Source organism: Acomys minous (genome assembly GCF_964271855.1).
Source record: "Acomys minous genome assembly, chromosome: 5".
Taxonomy (NCBI): Eukaryota; Metazoa; Chordata; class Mammalia; order Rodentia; family Muridae; genus Acomys; species Acomys minous.
Genome location: NC_140494.1, coordinates 81,776,362 through 81,798,422, shown reverse-complemented (window position 1 = coordinate 81,798,422; position 22,061 = coordinate 81,776,362). Strand labels below are relative to the sequence as shown.

The following is a 22,061-nucleotide window of genomic DNA, read 5'->3' as shown; positions in this document are numbered from 1 at the left end:
GAATGTGGTAGGCAAGAATGAAATTATTGAGGTCCAGGGCCTAAGGAAGCTAACAGAGTCTAGAACAACATGATTTGGATCCCATCATCCTAGCCACATTGTTCAGTAGATAACTAATGAGGCAAGTTAAGCATCAGCTGTATTGTAGGACTACAAAAAGAACCTAGGGCCTCATGAAAGCTTGGAAGGTGCCCTACCATAGAGCCATGCCCAAGCATGGAGAGCAACTGGTTATCCTCATACCATTTGTACCATTATTGAATGTATAAGAAAGTCTTACCATACTGGTCATAATTGGAGCTCAGCTGAATCACAGCTAAGCAAGACTGCTAGTGACTTCCCCCCACCGCAGACACCTGCATAGCACCTCCCAATACTATGAAAGCTGACCATTTGAGAGGAATCTTCCTGATGAGTTCCAGCTTGATTTCTCTATGTCCTATGAAAAAGGTGTGTGGTGCCTTCAGCAATAAGGTCTTGGTCCTGTGTAAGCTATTTGTAGGCAACTACAGCAACTGTGAGTTCATGAATGTAGTGGCCTAGCTTTATCTGGAAAATACTGTTTCAGAGCCCTCTTCCATAGCCTCTGGCTCTTAACAGTTTTTCTGCATTACACAGTGATACAGAACCTCAGGAGGAGGAAGCGTATAATACAGATGATTCTTTTAGGCCTAGCCATATCTTCAGTATTCAGAAGGACCAGGATACAATTAATATCTATATCAGAAAGTGCAGGTGCAGAATGTCAACATCGTTGGACAAAATTGTCCAAGAAAAAGACTAGCAGACTCGCAACAGGGCATCTATACTCATGGTAGAGTTACAAACATCCATGTCTATACTCTGTTCCCTCTCAGGTCTGTCTCCAACAGCAACCACACAGGGGTAGATTCCCTGTGTAACTTCTCACCTTTGGCTCGTCGAATAGACAGAGTTGCTATCTATGAAGAATTCCTTCGGATGACACAAAATGGAACCCAATTGCTGAATTTCACACTGGATAGGAAGAGTGTCTTTGTGGATGGTAAGGCTCCCTAGTCATTGAAGGCAAAATGGCATTCCCAGCCACTGGCTATTAGCTAGATTTATCCTTGTCCTCCTCCTCCTCCTCTTCCTCCTCCTCCTCCTGGTAAAATTTGTGGTGTTTAATTGATTTTAAAATTTGAATAAAAATGCTAAATTAAGCAAGAGTAGTAAGTGACAATCATTTGTAAATATTATTTTAATTGGATAGAATATAGCTATTTTTATTAATTTATTCAGATTACAACTAAATTGTTATCCCATCACTTATATCCTTCCATTACTCCCTCCCTCCCACCCCCACCCTATTCCCCTCCCCTAAGCCCATGACTGAGGGGGATCTCCTCCCCCACTTTATGGTCACAGGCTATCAAGTCTCATCTTGGTAGCCTGCCTATAAATAGTTAAATTTAAAGTGAATTGTTACACTATTCTGCTTGTTCTCAAAAGTCTTATTTAAAAGAGTGGACAAGCATGGTGATGCATGTCTTTAGTCTAAGTTCTGTAGAGACAGAGGCAGATAGATCTCTGGTAGCTCAAGGCCAACCTTGCATAAATAGTGAGTTCCTGGCCAGCAAGGGCATATAATGAGATCCTATCTCAAATGAGCAAAACTTAAAAAAATAAAAACAAAAGAAGCATGGCTGAGGGTGCATCTCCATGGTATAAAAGTCTCTTCCCATGTCCAAGACCTTTTATACTTAGCTTCAAAATGTAAAGAAAACCAGATAGGCATAATGGCACATGCCTTTGTCCCCAGCACTTGGGAGGCAGAGTCAGGAAGACCTCTGAGTTGAAAGCCAGTCTAGTCTACAAAGAGAATTCCAGGACAGTGAGAGCTATACAGAAAAATCTTATTTTTTTAAAACTCAAGATAAATAAATGAATAAATAAGACATACTCACATGCATTCTCCATTTCTTGTATTTCCAGGGTATTCTCAAAACAGAGATGATGATGTGATGAAGAATTCTGGTAAGGTTCAGAACAATCCAAGCCTAGCGTATCACAGGGAGCACTTTCTCTGTAACACTGACACAGAGTGCTGTGTGCAGAGGGTCACACTGAAGGAGGGTCAAACCATGGCAAGGACAGACATAGGGTATCTGTTCTGTTTGAAGACCATTTAGGAAGAAGTGGGATGCAGAGTCATATGATCTTGAACCACTGAGCGCTCCACTCAAGCCATGTCCCAAGCCACACAGGCCTGAGAAATTATTGCTAGGAGGTGACAATGGGGCCTTCACTCCAGCATTTGTCTCCCTAGGTCTTCCCTTCTGGGCCATTATTCTCATCTGCTTGGTGGTCCTACTGATACTTATCACATGTCTGATGTGCTGTTTCCTGGTAAGCAAGAAAGTGCGGAGGGATGTTCTGTGTTCTCACTACTGAATTGTTAAGAACTTTTAAACAGGCAAGCCCTATACAACATTTCTTTGGTCTAAGGTGGTCTACATGAATGACAGTGTTGTCAAAAAATGATGTTGCCTGGCATCAAGGTAGCCATCTAAGCTTGTCTATAATGTCTATAATGTCTGTATAGTGACATTGTATTCATAAAATAAGCCTCTAAGGTTATGCAATACATGACTGTCTTATTATACACACACAAGTTCTTTGCTAGTGATATGATTTGTGAACACTTTATTCTAGATTGTATTCTAGCTAGATTTTTTAAAAATCTCTTTTCTAACTGTAGTGTTATTGATACTCAGATTCACTAGGTAGCCATGAGTTGATGAATTCAGAATCCATCCTCTACTTTCTGTCCTCTGAGTGATAGGATAACAGACATGTTGCACCATACCCAGTCTAGTATCTATTTTATTTTTATTTGGCAAATAATGTGTATTTGTATGAGTTCTAAGGCATTCATTAAGAAATGACTAAATCAAGTAAATATCATCATATAATTTTGTGAGGAGTAAACCCTACCTTGGGCATTTCTGAAAAATATTGTTGAATGATTATTAATATTTAATATTGATTTATTCATTTAATAAATCAAGTTGTTCCTTAAGTAACTCTATACCCAAATAACCACATAAAGAGACTAGGATCCATTAATTAGCCTTGAGCTCAATGCTGTTTAATAATTACTAATCCTACACTCCCAAACTAGTATAGCTTCCTCCCATGCAGATTTCCCACATTATACTTGCTTTTTACTCATCTCCAAGGCCTTACATTAATTGTAGTCAGCTTGTTATACAATAGCTCTTAAAATTCTAACTTTATACACAAAATGATATAGGGAAATGAATAAAACAATAACTAGAAGGCTGAAACTAGTAAGTGATGGTGAAGATATGAAGTAACAGGAACTCTGAGAGCTAGTGGGATGTAGATTGGTCATTTCTTTTAGAGGTACATTGACATGCCACAGGACACAACCACCCCAAACCTAAAACGTATGCAAGAGCATATCTATCTACAAGATGTGTGCAAATTCAAGCAAGACAAAATTCTAGCACTGAAAAGAGGAGGCTCATGCAAAGGCCCACTACTAATCAATTAATGCCTGCTGATAAAGGGAACAATCAGTTTTCTCCAATGGAGTATCATTAGGTACATCAACCACACTCCAAAAGAGGCTCTATGGCCATGAGTAGTTTCCCAACATAGAATAAACTCCATTTAGGATTTTGGTGGTGGTGGTGGGGTTGTGTTGTTTTAACATTCTTTTGTCTTACTGAATTTTTGTTTTGATCTTTGTTTTCTTTCCTTCTTTTTTCTTTGAACAAAGCAGAGCAAAAGACCACAAAATTGAGTGGGCTAGGGAGGTGGAGAAGATATGGGAGGAGTTGGGGGAAGGAAAACATAATCAAACTATGTCATATGAAAAAGATTTTTAAAAGACTATAAAAAGAAAACACCTATCCAAAGACTAGTGCACAAATGTGCATAAATGGAAGGAAGAGAGGAAGGAAGAGAAGGAAAGAAGGGAGGGAGGGAGAGAGGAAAGAAGGAAGGAAGGAAAGAGAGAGAGAGAAGGAACTCAGCCTGAAAACAAAAACCCCAGTTTCCTCTATGAGATATATCTCAACAATTGAATGCTATTCAGCAATAAAAAAAATAATGAATGGCTGAGCAATTAGCCCAGAGATTTCTTGAAACAAAGTTGTTTGCAAGTGGCATAGATGAAAGATTTATGATAAATCAGAGCACAGAGATGATGATTGTTTATCATCTCTTTTCTTAGTGATGGTTTAGGGAGTTGTACTAAAAACTTACCAAACCATTTATTTCTTTTTGACACAGAATTTTACTGGCTATCCCAGGCCAGTATTAACAATCTTCCTAACTCAACTTCCTAACAGCTAGGAGTACAGACGCATACTGCTGTGCCTGACTAAATCATTCACTTTACATGTGTGGACCCTATAGTATGGCAGTTATTTCTCATTTAAGCTTAAAGAATGACAGTGGTGAGGAAAAACAGAAATTAGGCTAAGAATGAGATGAAAAAAAATTGGGGAGAAAAATATAAGTAAATAAATCCTAGATAGTTAGATGAATATAGATATATGATGGATAGATGTTTGGCAGGTGCTAATTGACAGAAGGATATACTGTCATATATCAAATAACAAGATAATTGATAGCAGATATATAGATAACAGATAATACACTATTAATACATGACAGATAAAAGATGACAGAATCATAAATGATTGCAAGATATAGATAGTACAGATACAACTAATAATACAAGCAGAGACTATATTACTGATGGGTGACAAACAATTCTATATATTACTGATAAGTACCTAATGAATATTAATAAATTTAGAAAGAGGAGGAAATTAGAGACATATGATTGGAGTAATAATTGAGACTAGAGAGGACAGAAGGGGTTTTAAGGGAGAATCCCAAAAGAGAAAAGGAAGAAGATATAAGAATGGCCAGGCCTTTGGCTATGTTTTCATTCCTGATGTCTCCTACCTGTCTTGCTGACTAATTCATTATATTTTTTAAACTTTTTAATTAATTTATTCAGATTACAACTAAAATGTTATCCCCTCACTTGTATCCTCCCATTCCTCCCTCCCTCCCACTTTCACCCTATTCCCCTCCCCTAGGTCTATGACTGAGGGGGATCTCCTCCCCCAATATATGATCATAGGCTATCAAGTCTCATCTTGGTAGCCTGACTATTCTTTCTTTGAATGCCATCAGGTCTCCTTATCCAGAGGAGGTGGTCAAATATGGAGCACCAGAGTTCATGACAGAGTCAGTCCCTGCTCTCCACATAACTGTGGAGAATGTCCTGTCCATTGGTTAGATCAGAGTAGAGGATCGATGTTTACTACTTGTTTTGTCCTTGGCTAATTCATTCTTATGTCTTCTCCTGACACAGGTGACTGTCTGCAGGAGGAAAAAGGAGGGAGACTACCAGGTTCAACATCACCGCCTGGGTTATTATCTGTCTCACTTAGACCTGAGGAAGCTCCAGTGACTCCACTTGCCACTGGTGTCTTTTCTCTATCAGGGTTCAAAGAATAAATAAATAAACCACATTGGTCAAATTCAGTATCTGTGGCTTTCTTGATGTGATCCCTGGGAACAGAATAAGAAATGTTCCTCCTTTATTACACCCTGAAGGAGAATGTCAGTTATGCTGGTGGCCAGAGCAGAAAGGAAAAGAATTAAACTCAAGTTATTGATCTAGACAAACTATGTAGAAAAAAATAGGGGCAACTTGAGGTAGCAGCACACAGCTGTAATCCCAGCATTAAGATACTGAGGAGTGCATGCTCTAAGACAGCCTGGGATACACAGCAAGACTGCAGAGAAAAGGGGCAGACAGGAGGGGGAGAGAGAGAGGGAAAGGGATCCAGGTATACAGACTGATTCTAAGTTAATTTACCACAAGTCCTAACTAGAAGAATATATACCAAGAAGAAAAATGAAATATAAAACAGAAAACCATTGAAGTGGGAAAAATCAGTAATGAAAAATATATATCTAAATTAATATTAAAACACACACTAAAATGCCATAGGAATACCAAATTGTAAATGCAACACAGAGAAGACGAAGTTTTAAAATATTTCATTTTAGCAATTTCTAGGATTGCTATAAATAGTGTCTTCTGTTACTTTTTAAAAAGCAATGAACAACTCATGCTATGGCCAAGACTATAGGACGGTCTTCACAAATTGATGGCAAGGGCCCACTGTTGAAGGCAATACTTACACAATTCATTGAATTTAAACTGATGCCTAAATAGAGCCTTCACCCCTACTTGCTAGTACAGGAAGGTACTCTGCATGCTAACAAAGGAGTAAACACCAAACCAGCCATAAACCTTTAGTCTAAAGTAGTGTCCTGCCTGCAACACATAGTAGTGTAATGGTAGCACGAACTTTATGGGCATTACCAACCAATATCTGATTTTACTAAAGGCCGCTCTGTAAGATGGAGCCTATGTCTGACACTGCCGGGGTGTCAACAACCTCAGACTAGATAATGCACATAGGGTAAATCCAAATACTATTGGCGATAGTTTGAATAAGAATGGGCCGGGGAGGCTCATATACCTGAATGCTTGGTCATTAGTGAGTGACACCACTTGAAAGTATTAGGAGGCTTAGAAGTGGCCTTAAGGATTAGGTCATTAGGAGTGGCCTTGTTGGAGTAGGTGTGGTTCTTTCTTTTCTTGCTGCCAGCAGCTACCATGTCTGTCTGCTTGCATGCCACCATGCTCCCTGACATCAGGATAATAGAGTAAATGTCTAAAACTGCAAGCAAGCCCCAATTTCTTTTATAAGAATTGCTGTGGTCAGGGGCTGGAGAGACGGCTCAGAGGTTAAGAACACTGACTGCTCTTCCAGAGGTCCTGAGTTCAATTCCCAGCAACCGTGTGATGATTCACAACCATCTATAATGTGATCTGATGCCCTCTTCTGGCCTGCAGGTGTACATGCAGGTGGAGCACTGTATACATAATAATAAATAAATTAAATCTGGAAAAAAAAAGAATTATTGTGGTCATAGCAATAGAGCACTGACTAAGATGCTATTGTTTTTTTAATGTGTCATGATATTCAGCTATACTCATAGATGCATGTCTTGCTCAGCCATCACGAAAGAACCTTCCTCCTACAGCAGATGGGAACAAATACAGAGGCCCACAGCCACATATTATGTAGAGAGCAGGAAACCTTGAAACACTCAGCCCTATTATGAGATATCTCCATTGAATCCCTCTCCCCAGGGCTCAGAAAACCCTGCAGAAGAGGAAGTAGGAAAATGTAAAAGCCAAAGGAGACAGAAAACACCAAGAAAACAAGGCCCCTTAAATCAATACAGTTGATGAACATACAAACTCAAAGAGTCTTGCACAGGGCCTGCAGTAGTCTGTACCAGATAGGGTTCTAGAGCTAAAGGGAGAAGTGGACACATGCCCTATCCCTAAACCAGAAGCAATTTCCAATTGATAACCACTTGTAAATGATATTTCAGTTCTCTCCAAGAGAGTCTCACTGGGGAAACAAAGTACTCTTAAGGAAAGGCTGCCTTGTCCAGCAGTAGATGGCCAACAGGAAATGAACTCAGCAGCATCTTTGTAGGTTCCTTGTCTCATAGTCACATATATAAGTATATGTAATGTAAAATTTTTACATATTTTTTCATGTTACAAAATTTTTATCATGTTAATTTTTATTTTATTACATAAACATTTTTTTTTCTTTCTTCTTTTTGCCCTACAGGTCCTTTGCCGATAACTTTATGGATTCCAGTTTAGTGGTTTTTATGGGATTTCTAAGGGTGTAAATAAGTGGTTCTATCTCTCTTGTGTCTTCTCTTGGGCTATTTTCCTTCTGCTTGTTTTATTCAATTCTGATGTTACTTTATCTTATTTTATTATAATATACATAAAAAAGCATCACTCTAGAAACAGACAACACCATCAAACATGTCTGAGATGGACTCTGTTACCTGTTTTTGGATCCCTTTCCCCTAGCTGGGCTGCCTTGTCTGGCCTCAGCAGAAGAGGATGTGCTTAATCCTGATGAGACTCGATTGCCAGGGTGGGTTGGTACAGCACAGAGGGTGCTAATTATCTATCTATCATCTATCTATCTATCTATCTATCTATCTATCTATCTACACACACACACACACACACACACACACACACACACACACGACCATGTGTTGGATGTAGGATTGGTGAAGATGGTGAAGATCCTTTCCCATTCTGTAGGCTGTTGTTTTCTCCTATTAACAGGATCCTTTGCCTTGCAGAAGATTTTCAGTTCATGAGGTCCCATTTATTAATTGTTGATCTTAGTGTCTGAGCTGTTGGTGTTCTGTTCAGGAAGCTGTTTCCTGTGCCAATGAGTTCAAGGTTCTTCCCCACTTTCTCTTCTAATAGAATTAGTGTATTGATTTTATGTTGATCCACTTGGACCTGAGTTTTGTGCAGGGTGATAAAGATGCTGAGAAACACTTAAGTGTTCAATGTCTTTAGTCGTTAGGGAAACACAAATCAAAACAACTCTGAGAATCCATCTTACACCTGTTAGTCTGGCTAGGATTTAAAAAAAAAAGCTCAACTGACAGGACATGCTGGTGAGAATGTAGAGAAAGGGAAACACTCCTTTATTGCTGGTGAGAGTACAAACTTGTATAACCATTTTGGAAATCAATTTGGTGCTTTCTCAGAAAACTGTGAATAGTGCTACCTCAAGACCTAGCTATACCACTCCTGGGCATATACTTGAAATATGCTCCATCACATCACAAGGACATTTGCTCAGTTATACTAATGGCAGCTTTATTTGTAATTGCCAGAACTTGGAAACATCTCAGATGTTCTTCAACCAAAGAATGGATAAAGAAATGTGGTAAAGGCTGGAGAGATGGCTCAGAGGTTAAGAGCAATGACTGCTCTTCTGGAGGTCCTGAGTACACAACCATCTATAATGTGATCTGATGCCCTCTTCTGGCCTGCAGGTGTATGTGCAGGCAGAACACTGTATACATAATAATAAATAAGTAAATCTTTAAAAAAATCTGGCAAACCTCAGAGACCTACAGAACATGGGATTCAAAGATAATTTTTATTATTTTAAAGGGTCATTGACAATAAGACAGGTTAACTCCTGGCAACACCCAGCCTACCTCAAAGAAGATTATGAGCATCAAAGAACCTCCTTATGGCGATGGCTTCAAATGTGGCAAAGAAGCCACTGGGCAAAATGTCCTCGTTTCTACCACAGACAGAATTCTGCCTAAAAATGGGCAAGCTCGGATACAGGCAGAATCGACAGCCAAACTGCCAAGACAGGGTAAGCAAGTCCTCAATAGTTCCTGCCTCACAAATATGTAGGTCAGATATACTGGGCCAGAAGGCTGAAGATGATGCTCCAACATTATAGATATTTTGATGACTATTCAGGCAAGAAACTATCAATTTTTTCACTTTGGAAGCTGTTACCCTGCACTTCTTCTTTACTCAGATAATGAAATTTATTCCTTCTCAAGTTTCTGATGGGGTTGAACACCAGACAGTTTAGTCTTACAATTAAGCTTAGTTGTTTGGGAGTTAAGATGTTTTTAGGTCTAGATAGATGTTTAAAGTTGCTATAGATGAGATATGATAGATATTGACATACTTAGACTCACCAAGGTAGGAAAGATGTTTTCTTCAAGGTTGCAAAATACAAATAGCCAAAACACTATGAATGTAACAATATAATTCCTAATTTTTTTGTTTCTTCTTGCTTTATGAAGTTTATTTTATATATGTATAATAGTATAAATGCATATATTTAAAAAGTAAGAAAGTGTGGTACATTTATACAATGGAACCCTGACCCAGAAAGACATATAAGTTATGTACTTACTTATAAGTGGCTATTAGTCATAAGGTACAGGATAACCATACTACAATCCAGAGACCCAAAGAAGCCAAGGAGGGCCCAAGGGAGGGTACTTGAATCTCCCTCAGAAGAGGAAATAAAATAGACATCTAAAGTAGATGGAAGGAACTGGGTGGGAGATGGGGTGGGGATCAGGTGTAGGGATATGTGGAGGGATGACCTGGAGAGAGAATGGAAATCAGTGAAGGGTGGGCATCTCTGGGACAGAGGAGACTCTTAGGATTCTATGGAGGTGACCCTAGCAAAGAATCCTATGTAAAGGAATGTTAATTCAGAACATGGCTGTTCTGGCAAGAGATCACATCCAAAGATCTTCAAGGTCTGTGTGATCCAGCTGGAATACAAAGATGCCTTTATTTAATCCAGGAGACAGAGACAAACAGATCCGAGTTCAAGACCAGCTGGTATAGAACAAATATCAGGTAAAGAAAAGCTTAGGTCCAGGCATGGTGGTATGTGCCCTAAATCCCAAATAAAGGTAAAGATAGTTTGTAGAAGGAAGCACCCCTTTGAAAGTGATGTCTAATTGAGTGGCAGAAAAGGTGATGAATCAGAGAATATTTGACAGAATAGGATACGCCTAACTCTCACAAGAAGAGAGAGGAAAGGGAAGCTACTTAAGCAGTTTTACAGAGAGAGGAGGAAGATATTACCAGGACAAGAATAGAAAGATAGGTTGCAGAGAGAACTCAGGTGAAGATGGAATGATCCAGAAAATGAGAAGAAAATATTAGAGCAGATTGCTGAGTTAGTTTGAGGCCAAGCAGAGCAATTCCAGGCAGAAGCCAGATTAAAATCAGCTGGGAGAAGAGTTTGAGCCAAAACGGCTGAGTTGAACTAGTCAGCCCAGACCTCAGAAAGAACAAGTGTGAGCTCATTTAAGCAGTAAATCTCAGAGGCTGAAAACATTCCAGGCCTCAGTTAGATTGTATGGAGGCTAGAACCTTCCAAGACTAGGCCTAGGCCAGCAGGAGGAGGTAGTAAGCCTCCCAGACAACTGAGCCAGGAGAATAAAAGTTACTTTTATACTCCTAGTAGAGGGGGATATGGAGCATTAAATTGCCACCGCCTAGAGCCAGGTGAGACTTCCAGTGGAGAGAGGACACCAGCCCACCAATAAAACCTTCAACTCAAAAGTTATCTCACCTACAAGAAGTGTAGGGGAAAAGATGGAGCAGAGATTGAGGGAATAGAAAACCAATTACTGGCCCAACTTGAGACCCACCCCATGGGAAAGAGCTAACCCTTGACACTATTAATAATACTCTGCTATGATTGGAGACAGGAGCCTAGCATAACTGTCTTCTGAGAGGCTTCATTCAGAAGCTGATGGAAAGAGATCGCAGAGACTCACAGCCAAACAATAAGCTGAACTTAGGGGGTTTTGTGGAAAAGTGGGAGGAAGGATAGAGGGAGCCAGAGGTGTCAAAACATCACAAGACCACTTATAAAATAAACTAACCTGGGCCAGTGTCAGCTCACAGAGACGGAACCACCAAACAAAGAGCATGCATCGGCTGGACCTAGATCTAGACACATACGTAGCAGATATACAGCTTGGTCATCATGTGTCCCATAACAATGGGAGTAGGGGCTCTCTCTGATTCTACTGCCTGCCTTTGGATCCCTTTCCCCTAGCTGGACTGCCATGTCTGGTCTCAGCGAGAGAGGACGCGCTTAGTCCTACTATGACTTGAAGTACCAGGGTGGGCTGGTACTTGGATTGAGGGCCTCCCCTTCTCTGAAGAGGAGTGGGGGCAGGGAGTAGGGAAGCATGACAGTTGGACTGGGAGAATAGAAGGGAGGAGGCTAGGATCAGGCTGTAAAGTGATTAAATAAATGGGAAATAAAAGAAATACATTATGTTTATGCTTTTCTGTGTAACTCTGTACTCTACGTGTTTGTACATGGTGTCTACGGGGACCAGAAGAGGGCATCCCCTTAGGATTGGAATTAGACATTTCTAAAGTGCTTCGTGGATGCTGTGAATTGAACTTGGGTCCTCTGGAGAGCAGCCAGGCACCTCTCCAGCTCCTAAAATAATTAAAAATAAAAATTACTGGGCTAGATGATGTAACACTATAGTAGAACATTTGTCTAGTATAAGTGGGAAGTTGGGTTTGATCTTCAGCACAGAGAAAGAGAGGTAGAGTAAGATCAAAAGGTAGTAAATTCTCAGTTGTCTTTTTTTTGTGTTGCATGAAAACTTTTAATAAATCATTGTCATGTTTAAAGTTTCAAGATCTCAGAACAACAAAAGACACCACAAAGAGGTGTTCAAACAAGGCCATTCCCCGATCTCACCTGTAGTATCTCCCCAGCAAGCCCCCAGAATGTTTATAAGTTTGACTTTCTTGGCCCCCTCACTTTCTCTGCCTCATTTGCTAACCTGTGTATAATCAATGCAACTGCCAGTCTTTCTCTTGCTATTTTCACTTTCCTTTCCTGGTTGCTAATATCCTCTTCAGTGACCAGAAACTGTTTGCCAAGTATCTGTGGGATATCTCCTTCTGGAACCGTCTTCGCTGAATGTGAAGTTGCCTCAGGGGTGGACATGGGCCTCGGGTCAATACTGTGGGCTTGAGTCCCTGAAACAGATGCATCTGTGTCTCTAGGTGTAAGGTCTTGCAGAGCTTTGCCAATATCTGAAGTGCTCAAAAGTTCTCCTGCACTGCTCCAGGCCTGAAGTCCTTGCAGTCTCTTCTGCCAGCAGGCTTGTTCAGGCTTTTCCAAGGTCTCCTCCCACTGATGGTATCTTACCTCATTGCCCAGATGGGATGTGATTCTAGTGACTGGCCTCTTGAAAGTATAACTGGACATCCTCAAGGGGATTGAGGTGTTTAAACAAGGCTTTGGAGTTGTTGGGTTCTCACAGTCACGTTGCTTCCTCTGTGAAGTCTTGCCCATCAGACTCCGTTCTTAACCCTATAAACATAAGTCATGAAACTGGATCATGTGATGAAGGCTGCCTTCTTTTATTCTTCACATGGTACTTATGAATCATTAATACTGCTTTTAGTGTCCACCTTCCCCTTCTCCCTCTGATGATAGATTTGATCTGTTTTCAGGAACATCAAATGGATCTAAATTGAGCACAGAAAGCTCAAAGTTAAAACTCTCCTACTACTTTGCAAAACTCCCTCCTTGCTTGAGTGTATTTATATTTTTTTTCTGGCTCAACCGCCATCTGCTTGAGTCCTCATATTTGCTCTCATGATACAAGTCCCCAGTTGTCCCGTAAGTCCCTAATGTTGCCAGTCTTCTGTGTTATTCAACAATGAAATTGTTGCGAATCACCTGATTTTCATAGCTCCTTTAAAACTTAACTGAACAGTAAAATTAGATTTAAGAGCCAGAGGTTGGGAAAGAGTGCTATTAATACAGTGTCTCCTGGGCATAATAGGACCATCACAATTGAACTCAAAGTAGCTCTAATTACTTGCACAAAACCTGTGCAAGATCAGGCCAGCCAACATTACAGCACAGATGTGGGAGAAGCTCATGACATTTGATGGCTGCTGAGGGAGCAGCAGTGAGTTTTCTTCAGGGATGTAGCCCCTGGTGGGCTGCTGCAGTGATGGCCATGCACCCATGCACATACTAGAAGCATTAATAACTTTCAGTAGGTTAAAAAAGGACACGGGGTTCGGAGAGAGAAGTGATGAGGGTATTTGGGTAAAGATGGCAGGTAAAATGAAAGAATGGTATTATCAATACAGTTTATACATATATGAAACTTCCAAAGAGTAAATATTTATTTTAAAAAATCATAGTAAAACTACCAACAAGGGGGCTAGAAAGATGGCTCAGAGATTAAGAGCACTGGCTACTCTTCCAATGGTCCTGAGTTCAATTCCCAAAAAACACATGGTGTCTCACAACCATCTATAATGAGATCTGGTGCCCTCTTCCGGCATGCACACATACAAGCAGGGAGAACATAAATAAAACTTATTTAAGGAATAAATCTTAGAAAAACAAAACAAAACAAAACAAAAACTACACTCTGGAAGAATCACTATAAGACCTGAGACATATTTATCAACCCAAATAGTCATGTTCAAAGTATTTATTATAATAAAATAAATTAAATTTAAAAAAGAAAAACAACCAAAATAAGTAATTTAGAATATCTATTCATATGGGAACAAAAGAGGAAGGAAGGAAGGAAGGGACGAATCAAGGCACCTACTACCAGATTTTGATTTCTAGTAGGTTTTGATCAATTTTCTGTAACAGATAGCACTATTAACATTTCTCAAGATCAATAGTTCACCCCTGACTACTTATTTTCACGTTATTCTCCCCTTTTAATTTACTTACTTTTACTAACATACATTAGCTCCGCAAAGGGGCTTCACTGTGAATTCCCATATTCATGACTATGCGTGATCATAGCCATTGCTGCTATTGGCCTTTAGTATGCTTCTTCTCACTCCTCCTTTTCCCATTTCCCTCCTATATCTCCCTTTTTCATGTCATATTCCTTTCATTTAAAAACACTTTCTGTGTGAAGGTGGCTCTGAAGGTAAGGGCCCTTGCTGCTGAGTTTGACCCACGAGACCCACATGGTCAAAGGAAAATCATCAGCTCCCATAAGCTATCTCACTGACCTCAATATGCTTGTAATGACATATGTAGACCCCCACCCTCCACCAAAAAGAACACAAATGCTCAAATTGTTTTGAAAATATGGTATTTATCATGTCTTATGCATGCATATATGTAGCATGTGCTTATGTGCTTGCATGTGTGTGTGTGCACATGCATGTGTGCCTATGGAGGTGTCTTTTGTAATAGACTTCTACTTTATTTACTGAGGCAGAGTCTCACTGAACCTGGAGCCTACCAACTCTCACCAGGCTAGCTAGGCCGCTTGCCTTTGAGATCCATTATTTGTCTCCTTAGTGCTGGGATTACAGGTGCCCACCACATTTGCCTGGTTTTTGTTTTATTTTATTTTTATATTAATTATATCATTTCTCCCTTCCATTTCTTCCCACCAAGGCCCCTGTATGTCCCTCCTTGCTCCTTTTTAAATGCATGACCCCTTTTTCTCATTACGTGTTGTTACATGCATTCCAGTATATCCATAGATCCTAAATACTGGCTGTTATGTGGGTTCTGGGGGTTCACACTCTAATCCTCATAATCGCACAGAAGTGTTTTATCCGCTGGACCATCTCCACAGCCTGATATTTGTCTTTCATGCAATATGATCTCTAGTTCTAGCCACTGACCTACACATGGCATAATACCATTCTTCTTTATGGCCAAGTAACAATCCATTGTGTAGGGGATGAACATGGAGGTCAGTTCATAGAGTGATTGCCTAGCATGCACAGGAGCCTAGGTTTGACATCCATAAAACTGAGTGTGCTTATACAGGTCAGTAATGATAGCAGCTGGGATATGGAGGCAGGAAGATCAAAATTTTAAGGGCCTCCTTGGCTACACAGTGAGTTTGAGGCCAGCCTGGGCTACATAAAACCCTGTTTCAAAAAAAAAAATCTATTGTCTATGTATATCACATTTTCTTGACCCATTCATATGATGATGGACATCTGGGCTGATTCTACAATTCGACTTCTGTGAAAGCTGTTCTTTTAGAGTAACATATGAACTACAAATATTTACAGATGAGTATGAGCATGCATACATGCACTGCATTATGATTAAGCCAAGATAATTAGCATTTTAACCATTTTGACATTTACCATTTCCTTGTGTCGGGAAGCTTCAAATTTCTCTTTCCTAGTTCTTTATGATGTGTATGAGATACTGTGAACTACAATCACCTGCTGTGTTATAGACTATAAGAACTGATTTTTCCAGTGTAACTCTGGTACCCATTATCCAGGCTCCCACTTGCTGATCCTAGATCTGTAATGGATGTTTTGGCTTCTTTGTAAACTCAGTTACGTTATGTAAATATGTGTTATTTTAATCCCAAGTGTATGATTTTAGTTTGGGCTTTGGTATGTCCACAGCTGATAACTGCCTCCTGCATAGAGTGGTCTTTGACAGCTGGTAGCGGCCTGCCTTGGGCAGTACGGAGAGGGGCATTGTCTAGGACTCTGGGGGAGATAAACAGCAGAGCTTGGAGAAAGAAAGGTGTGGCATGTGGTGGTAGCATGTGGCCTATAGCAGTTTGGAGAGAGCAGAAATGGACTGTGTGACAGTTTAGAGATAGACAGGGAGAGAAATGTTTTTACACAGCAGCTCACAGGGGACTGTTTGCTGCGTTTGCTGTTGATGGAGACTGGTATTGACCCCAAAGAGCCCAATTAACTCTAAATAGCCTGGAGAAATAAAGGGGTATGCAAAGGGAGGTAGAGGCAATAAATACCCCCAAATAAAATAGAGGTTTAAGAAATAAGCATCAACACACATCAATATCCAACTTTATGATCTGTGATCTCAATAGTGCTATTGATATTACTGGAAAATTATTTTCCACTTATCTTACCTAACTTGTAAACCTTCAAATCTGGAAGACTGCCCTCATCACCATGCCACAGCTATTGCCAGCCTTATGGAAGAAAAAAAAAACACACACACACAACATACTATTTTGGTACTACTATAAATACAAAATACTAACACCGATGTGGAAAAAGTCATAGTGCTTGGGCATTTTCCTTTCTTGTTATGTGCTAATCTACTGACTCACTGAATTTCCCTTACGCCTGTTTGATACTTTTCCCATTTTTATTTCTTGTTATTTCCACTTTTAGTTCCACTTCTTGTTGCTATAATAAAATATCTTGAAAAAAGTAATGGAGGGGAAAGGAGCTTATTTGGTTTACGATTCCAGATTATAGTCCATCACTACTGTTTACAACCATAGCCAAGAGCCAAGGATAAAACCCTTACCCACTTACACCCCAAGTTCCCTTAAAATTTTCCCAGTAGTTCATGAGAAAAGCATAAACTAGACTGAAGCTTTAGGGGTCTAGTTCACATCCTTACAATCTTATATTGTTTCTAAATTTCTTCCACTTATGTTGATATTTTCTTTATCTCCCAATCTGAGATTTTTCCATCTTCCTGTTTGGTAACCTTATGCCTACAATACAGTAAGAAGTTTTCCCATTTTCAGCATCTCTTTTTCTATGGATTCCTCCCTTCAGCATTTGATCAAGTTTACATTTCTCTGAACTATATAAAAATCACTTGTCTACCCTTCTCTGTCTCCTCCTCTATATATGTCTACTCAGAAAAGGACACCTACATTATACCTTTCTGTAACATCTTACCTTCACTCAGCGCCTCGGAGTACTTGGAACCTTCATATGCTGTCATCATTCTGTGGCTCTTTCCCTTGGAAAAGTCACAATGACCCTTTGTTATTACATCCAAAAGGAATGTTTCACATAAACGTTAAGTGGAAAGCATTTGAAACAACTCAGAGATGTGAACCTTATTTTACAACTGTGTGTATGTGGGAGGTTGTTTATCTTGTTTTTCTCTTCTTTCCTCTTTTCCTTCTTCTTTCTTTCTTCCTTTCTTTCTTTCTTCTTTCTTAAGATAGGTTCTGGTTCCATATAATTATTGTTGGCCTTCAACTTGCTATACAGTCCAGGCTGGCCTCAAACTCACAATCTTCCTGTCTCAGCTTCAGCCTTTCAAATTAATTACCCTACCTAACATAATCATAAATAATGTATTAATACAGAGCATGTATATCTGATAAAATTCAACTCATTTATTGATAGATGCTATTAACAGAAAATAATAATAACTAACGTATGAATACAGAGCATGTACATATGATAAAATTCAACTTATTTATTGATAGATGCTATTAACAAAATGCAAACAATTTCTAGAATGTATTCTTGAAATATGTATATAACTATAGAAAAACTATGGCTGTGTATTGAAAAACTTAATAAGGTTTTTATATTTTAAGCACAAGTGATAAGTCTTTAGATAATCAGTATACTTAACATATTTAAAATGATTTCAACATTTTACAATGCACATACATACCAAAGCATCACATGTTCACACGGTACCTCCATGGTTTGACTGTCCCCCATAGGCTTATATTTTGAATTTTCCATCCCTAGCCTATGACAATATTTTGAAGGTATAGAGCCTTTATCAGGAGGGTTCTGGGTAGCAGAAGTAAATCACTGGGGACACTGAATACATTATATCTACCTTTGGTTCCAGATTAGCTGTCTCTACTTTCTAGTCTGCTCAAATGCATACAACTGCTTTCTCACAACAATCCCAATGCCATGAGTCATACCCGGATAGACTATAATATTCTGAAACTGTAGCTAAAATGGTCCCTGTCTTAAATCATTTCTATATTTTAATCACAGTGATGTAAAAGTAACTAATACATTTATAAATATGTAAGTTTTTGTGCTAACAGCTGAAAACAATTTTAAATTTTATAAAAAGAATATTAATCCAATGACATTGTATATAAAAAGTAACTATTATGTCTATAGAATCCTTTACATTGTTGGTAAATTTTATTATTCTTATGTCTTTTTAAATTTTTGACAAAAAAATTAAGTATATTTGTGAAGTTCAATGTGATGTCCTGGTGTATTTTCTGTCATGAAATCCCAGTCATTGTCTTAATGACTACAGTTTACATGGTCTACCATGTAAGGACACAAAAGATACAGGGAACAGAAATAAGGACTAAAACTGGGATTTTCTAACAGAAAAGAAATAATCTGGGGTTATGAAAAAGAAAACAGATGAAACAAATGAGGAGGGTGAGAAATAAGTAAATAACAGAGGAAGGTGAGACCAAGGTTTAAATGGGAAGGAGGAAAGAAGGTGGAGACTGAGGGAAAGAAGATGGAGGAGGAAGATGAGCAGGGATGGGAGGAGAGGTGGAGGAAGAGGAAGGACAGACACAGACACAGAAAAACAGATTGCAACCGCAGGGTAGCTACAGATCATATTCTGTTGATTTAAAAATTATCATAAAATTTAGAAAACATAAATATATCCTCTGTCCCATTTTTCAATGCCTGGCTCAATGGTATTAGTATCTTCATATTGTTGTGCAACCATTACCATCATCCATGTGAAGAACTGTCTCATTTCCCAAACAGAAATGTTTTTCCTACTACATGCTTTTTATCCTTCTTCCCAAGTTAGGGGGTCTACTATTCTATTTTCTACTTCTGCACATTTTAGTGCACTAGGGATGGATGTAAATAGAAACAGATAGCATTTGGTTTTGATGACTAACATACCTTACTCAGCAAAATGTTTCATTCATGTTGCATTATGCGTCAAAATTCCCTTCCTTTTTAAGTCTGATTCGTATTCCAGCACAGTTAATTTAACAATGTAAAGGGTGAAGTGGCTGGCAACTCATTGCCCAACTGGTCCTTGCAATGGTCTCCACTGAAAGCTGATGATCACTTACAGCACATTCAAGATGATCGCAGGAGACATGGAACCAGGAACAGAAATCCATCTGTGCCTGGCAACTGAAGTCACCAACCTGGCTCCAGTCAGCCCCGCTGGTCACACTCAGCACTGTGGTCCTTGTTTTCATTCCTGAGAATAGATTAAATTAAAAATAAAACCATTTCAACCAAGAGAACACAGAATGTGACACATACACACATATATAAAGGTTGAGTCAATGACCTCCAACACAGTTTAGGATTGGTCTGTCTGGCATAAAAACTTTGATTTATGAGATTAGCATATATTAGGCCTGAAAGATAGCTCACAGGGTAAGGGTGCATGCAGAAACACACACACACACACTCACACACTTTTAAATTAGCATATGTTGGTTGCACAAAGACATTTCCCTACTATATTTCCCCCTATATTCCATGTATGACAGAAAACACACAATGTTTTTCTTTGTAAGACTAGTTTATTTCTTTTAATATAATGATTTAGTACAATAATCCCTCCTCATGCATTTTTTTCCACAAATGACAAATGCATTATGGCTGGACAGAATTCCTCCGTATATATTTATCACATTTTAACCATTAATCTATAAATGGGCATATAGGTTGGTTGCACCTTAGCTACTGTAAAGAGTGAAGTAACAAACATGAGTATGTCAATATGTCTGCAGCAAGCTAATAGACATACGCTAGAGTCACCTGTAGACATAAACCCTCAACTGAAAAAATGCCTCCATCAGATTGGCCTGGAGCCATGACTGTGGGGTCACTTTAACACTTACAACTGATATGAGAGAATCCATACTACTGTGGGCAGTACCACCATGGGCAGGAAATCTTATGTTGTGTGAGGAAGTAAGGTGAACAACCTAAAGGAGTAACAGTAAGGAGGGTTCCTCCACATCTCATGTTTTAGCTCATGCTCAGATTTCTCTCAATGATGGACTGTGATCAGGATGACCTTTCTTCCTCAAGTGGCTTTTTTTTTTTTTTTTTTTTTGGTCAGAATGTTCTATCACAGCAGTAGAAAACAAACTAAAACACTGGCTGATTCTTTGTAGTATATACCCAATAGTAAAGCAGGATATTTTATCTCCCCTGTTAGAATGTCTTTAATCAAGTAAAGAATAATAATAATAATAATAAAACATGTTGTTAAAGATACAGAGTAAAGGAAATATTATACACTGTCTATGAGAATATAAAATAGTGTGGCCAACATGGGAATCAGTAAGGAGGTTCTTCAAAACAGCACTACAACCAAATATCTTAACACTCATTATCCCAGGAGGCCCCAGCAATTAGTATCATGAAGTGAATCATTTAGGTCATCCCTACTCATAATTGCTCATACCTGCAACTATCTTACCACAATTCACTATATAGCTATATGTGAAGTTGTCAAGACATAATTAAAATAAGCAATGTTTGCTTTCAAGAGGCAAGTTGCAGAGAAACGTGTACAATGCAATTCTAATAGGCTGTATAATCACTGAGAACAGACTGAAGAAACGTTACTTTTGAGTGATGTGTTACCAGTCTTGTTGGCAGTGTGAGCGGAGAGATAAAAAAAAAAAAAAAAAGCCTTTAAATGAGGTGGTCTAAAGTCTCATGCAACATCCAACTTAACTGGGAGCATCAAACAATTTATATCCTGTGGGTATTCTGAGGGTTGAGCAAGCACAGTCACAAGGGCAAGGTGTGTTCACATGAATTTCGGCTGTCTACCTGTGGTTCTCAACCTTTTTAATGCAGCTGTGACCCTTTAATACAGTTCCTCATGTTGTGGTGACCCCCAAACATAAAATTATTTTTGTTGCTAATTCATGACTATAATTTTGCCACTGTTAAGAATTTCAGATAACCTTAGGAGACGCCTGTGAAAGGGTCATTTGACAACCACCACCCCCACTCGGCGGTCGTGACCCACAGGCTAAGAACCACTGTTGTATACAGTCATGAGAAAAACTTGTGCTTGAAAACGTCATCTGAATAGTAAGATTTACCCACTCCTATTTACTACACCTGGGAGGGGCATGAAAGCACACTCCAAGAATAATTTTGTGCTTGGAGGGCTGATGTCACAGAACTCTTGTATTCTCTTGGAGTTTTCTCACAAGTAATCAGAATTCTCCTTAGAGTTTCATTTCACGAACCGTGTTCTGACATAATCCATGGAGGGTAATCTCCAGCAGCATCCACCCCGCATAATCTACGCCCATCCATATTCCTAGCTCTGCAACTAGTTTCTCAAAGTCCTTGGGACAGAAGCCATTGTACCTCAAACCCTACACAACATATGCGCCGCCCCCGCCTCTCCCCCCGCCGAAACTATCTCCACCCACAGTCAATGCACTCCACTCTTACGTTTTGTCTCTGACCATCATCCTGCCCTGCAACTAACTCCCATCGCAGTCACTTCCTCAGGACTGTTTCCCCATTACCTATCCTGGTCCTCCAAGCTCGACTCTTCCGGGTTCTGTAATGGTCCGTTTCTCCATCTCTTCCCAGCCGCCCGGGCCGCTCGTGGTCTCCTTAGCTGACTTATCCCAGAGCCCAACAGTGTACACAGCCATTAAACAAACTGAGAAGAACACTCAAAATCCACAGGGGCCCACGGATCCCAAATCTGCCCTCTAAGCGCGCTTTGAAACCCGGACTAACTTTTGGGCGGAAGTGAACCGCGAAGCGCTTGCGCCGGAAGTGGAAGCGCAGGGCGGAACTGAAGGCG

At 39.5% G+C, this 22,061-nt stretch overlaps 2 protein-coding genes across 16 annotated transcripts in view; one reads left to right on the top strand and one right to left on the bottom strand.

The window, feature by feature from the left end:
- MUC16 (mucin 16, cell surface associated) overlaps positions 1–7,163 on the top strand; it is a 168,871-nt gene extending 161,708 nt beyond the window's left edge. Inside the window, exons 84-87 of the mRNA XM_084783450.1 lie at positions 858–1,024; positions 1,957–1,998; positions 2,291–2,370; positions 5,384–7,163. Of these exons, the coding sequence (XP_084639576.1) occupies positions 858–1,024; positions 1,957–1,998; positions 2,291–2,370; positions 5,384–5,482 (388 nt within the window). The 3' untranslated portion in view covers positions 5,483–7,163. The remainder of the gene's footprint in view (positions 1–857; positions 1,025–1,956; positions 1,999–2,290; positions 2,371–5,383) is intronic.
- Positions 1–22,017, bottom strand: part of MBD3L1 (methyl-CpG binding domain protein 3 like 1) — a 240,052-nt gene extending 218,035 nt beyond the window's left edge. Inside the window, exons 1-5 of one of the 15 annotated variants that reach the window (XM_084782493.1) lie at positions 21,775–22,010; positions 19,151–19,460; positions 17,177–17,563; positions 16,387–16,449; positions 11,140–12,842 (exon numbers count right to left, since the gene is read on the bottom strand). In XM_084782493.1, coding sequence (XP_084638619.1) covers positions 12,255–12,824 — 570 coding nt within the window. In that variant the 5' untranslated portion in view covers positions 12,825–12,842; positions 16,387–16,449; positions 17,177–17,563; positions 19,151–19,460; positions 21,775–22,010 and the 3' untranslated portion in view covers positions 11,140–12,254. The other 14 variants (XM_084782500.1, XM_084782489.1, XM_084782488.1 and 11 more) reach the window with 14 other exon arrangements.
- Positions 22,018–22,061: the final 44 nt, after the last annotated feature.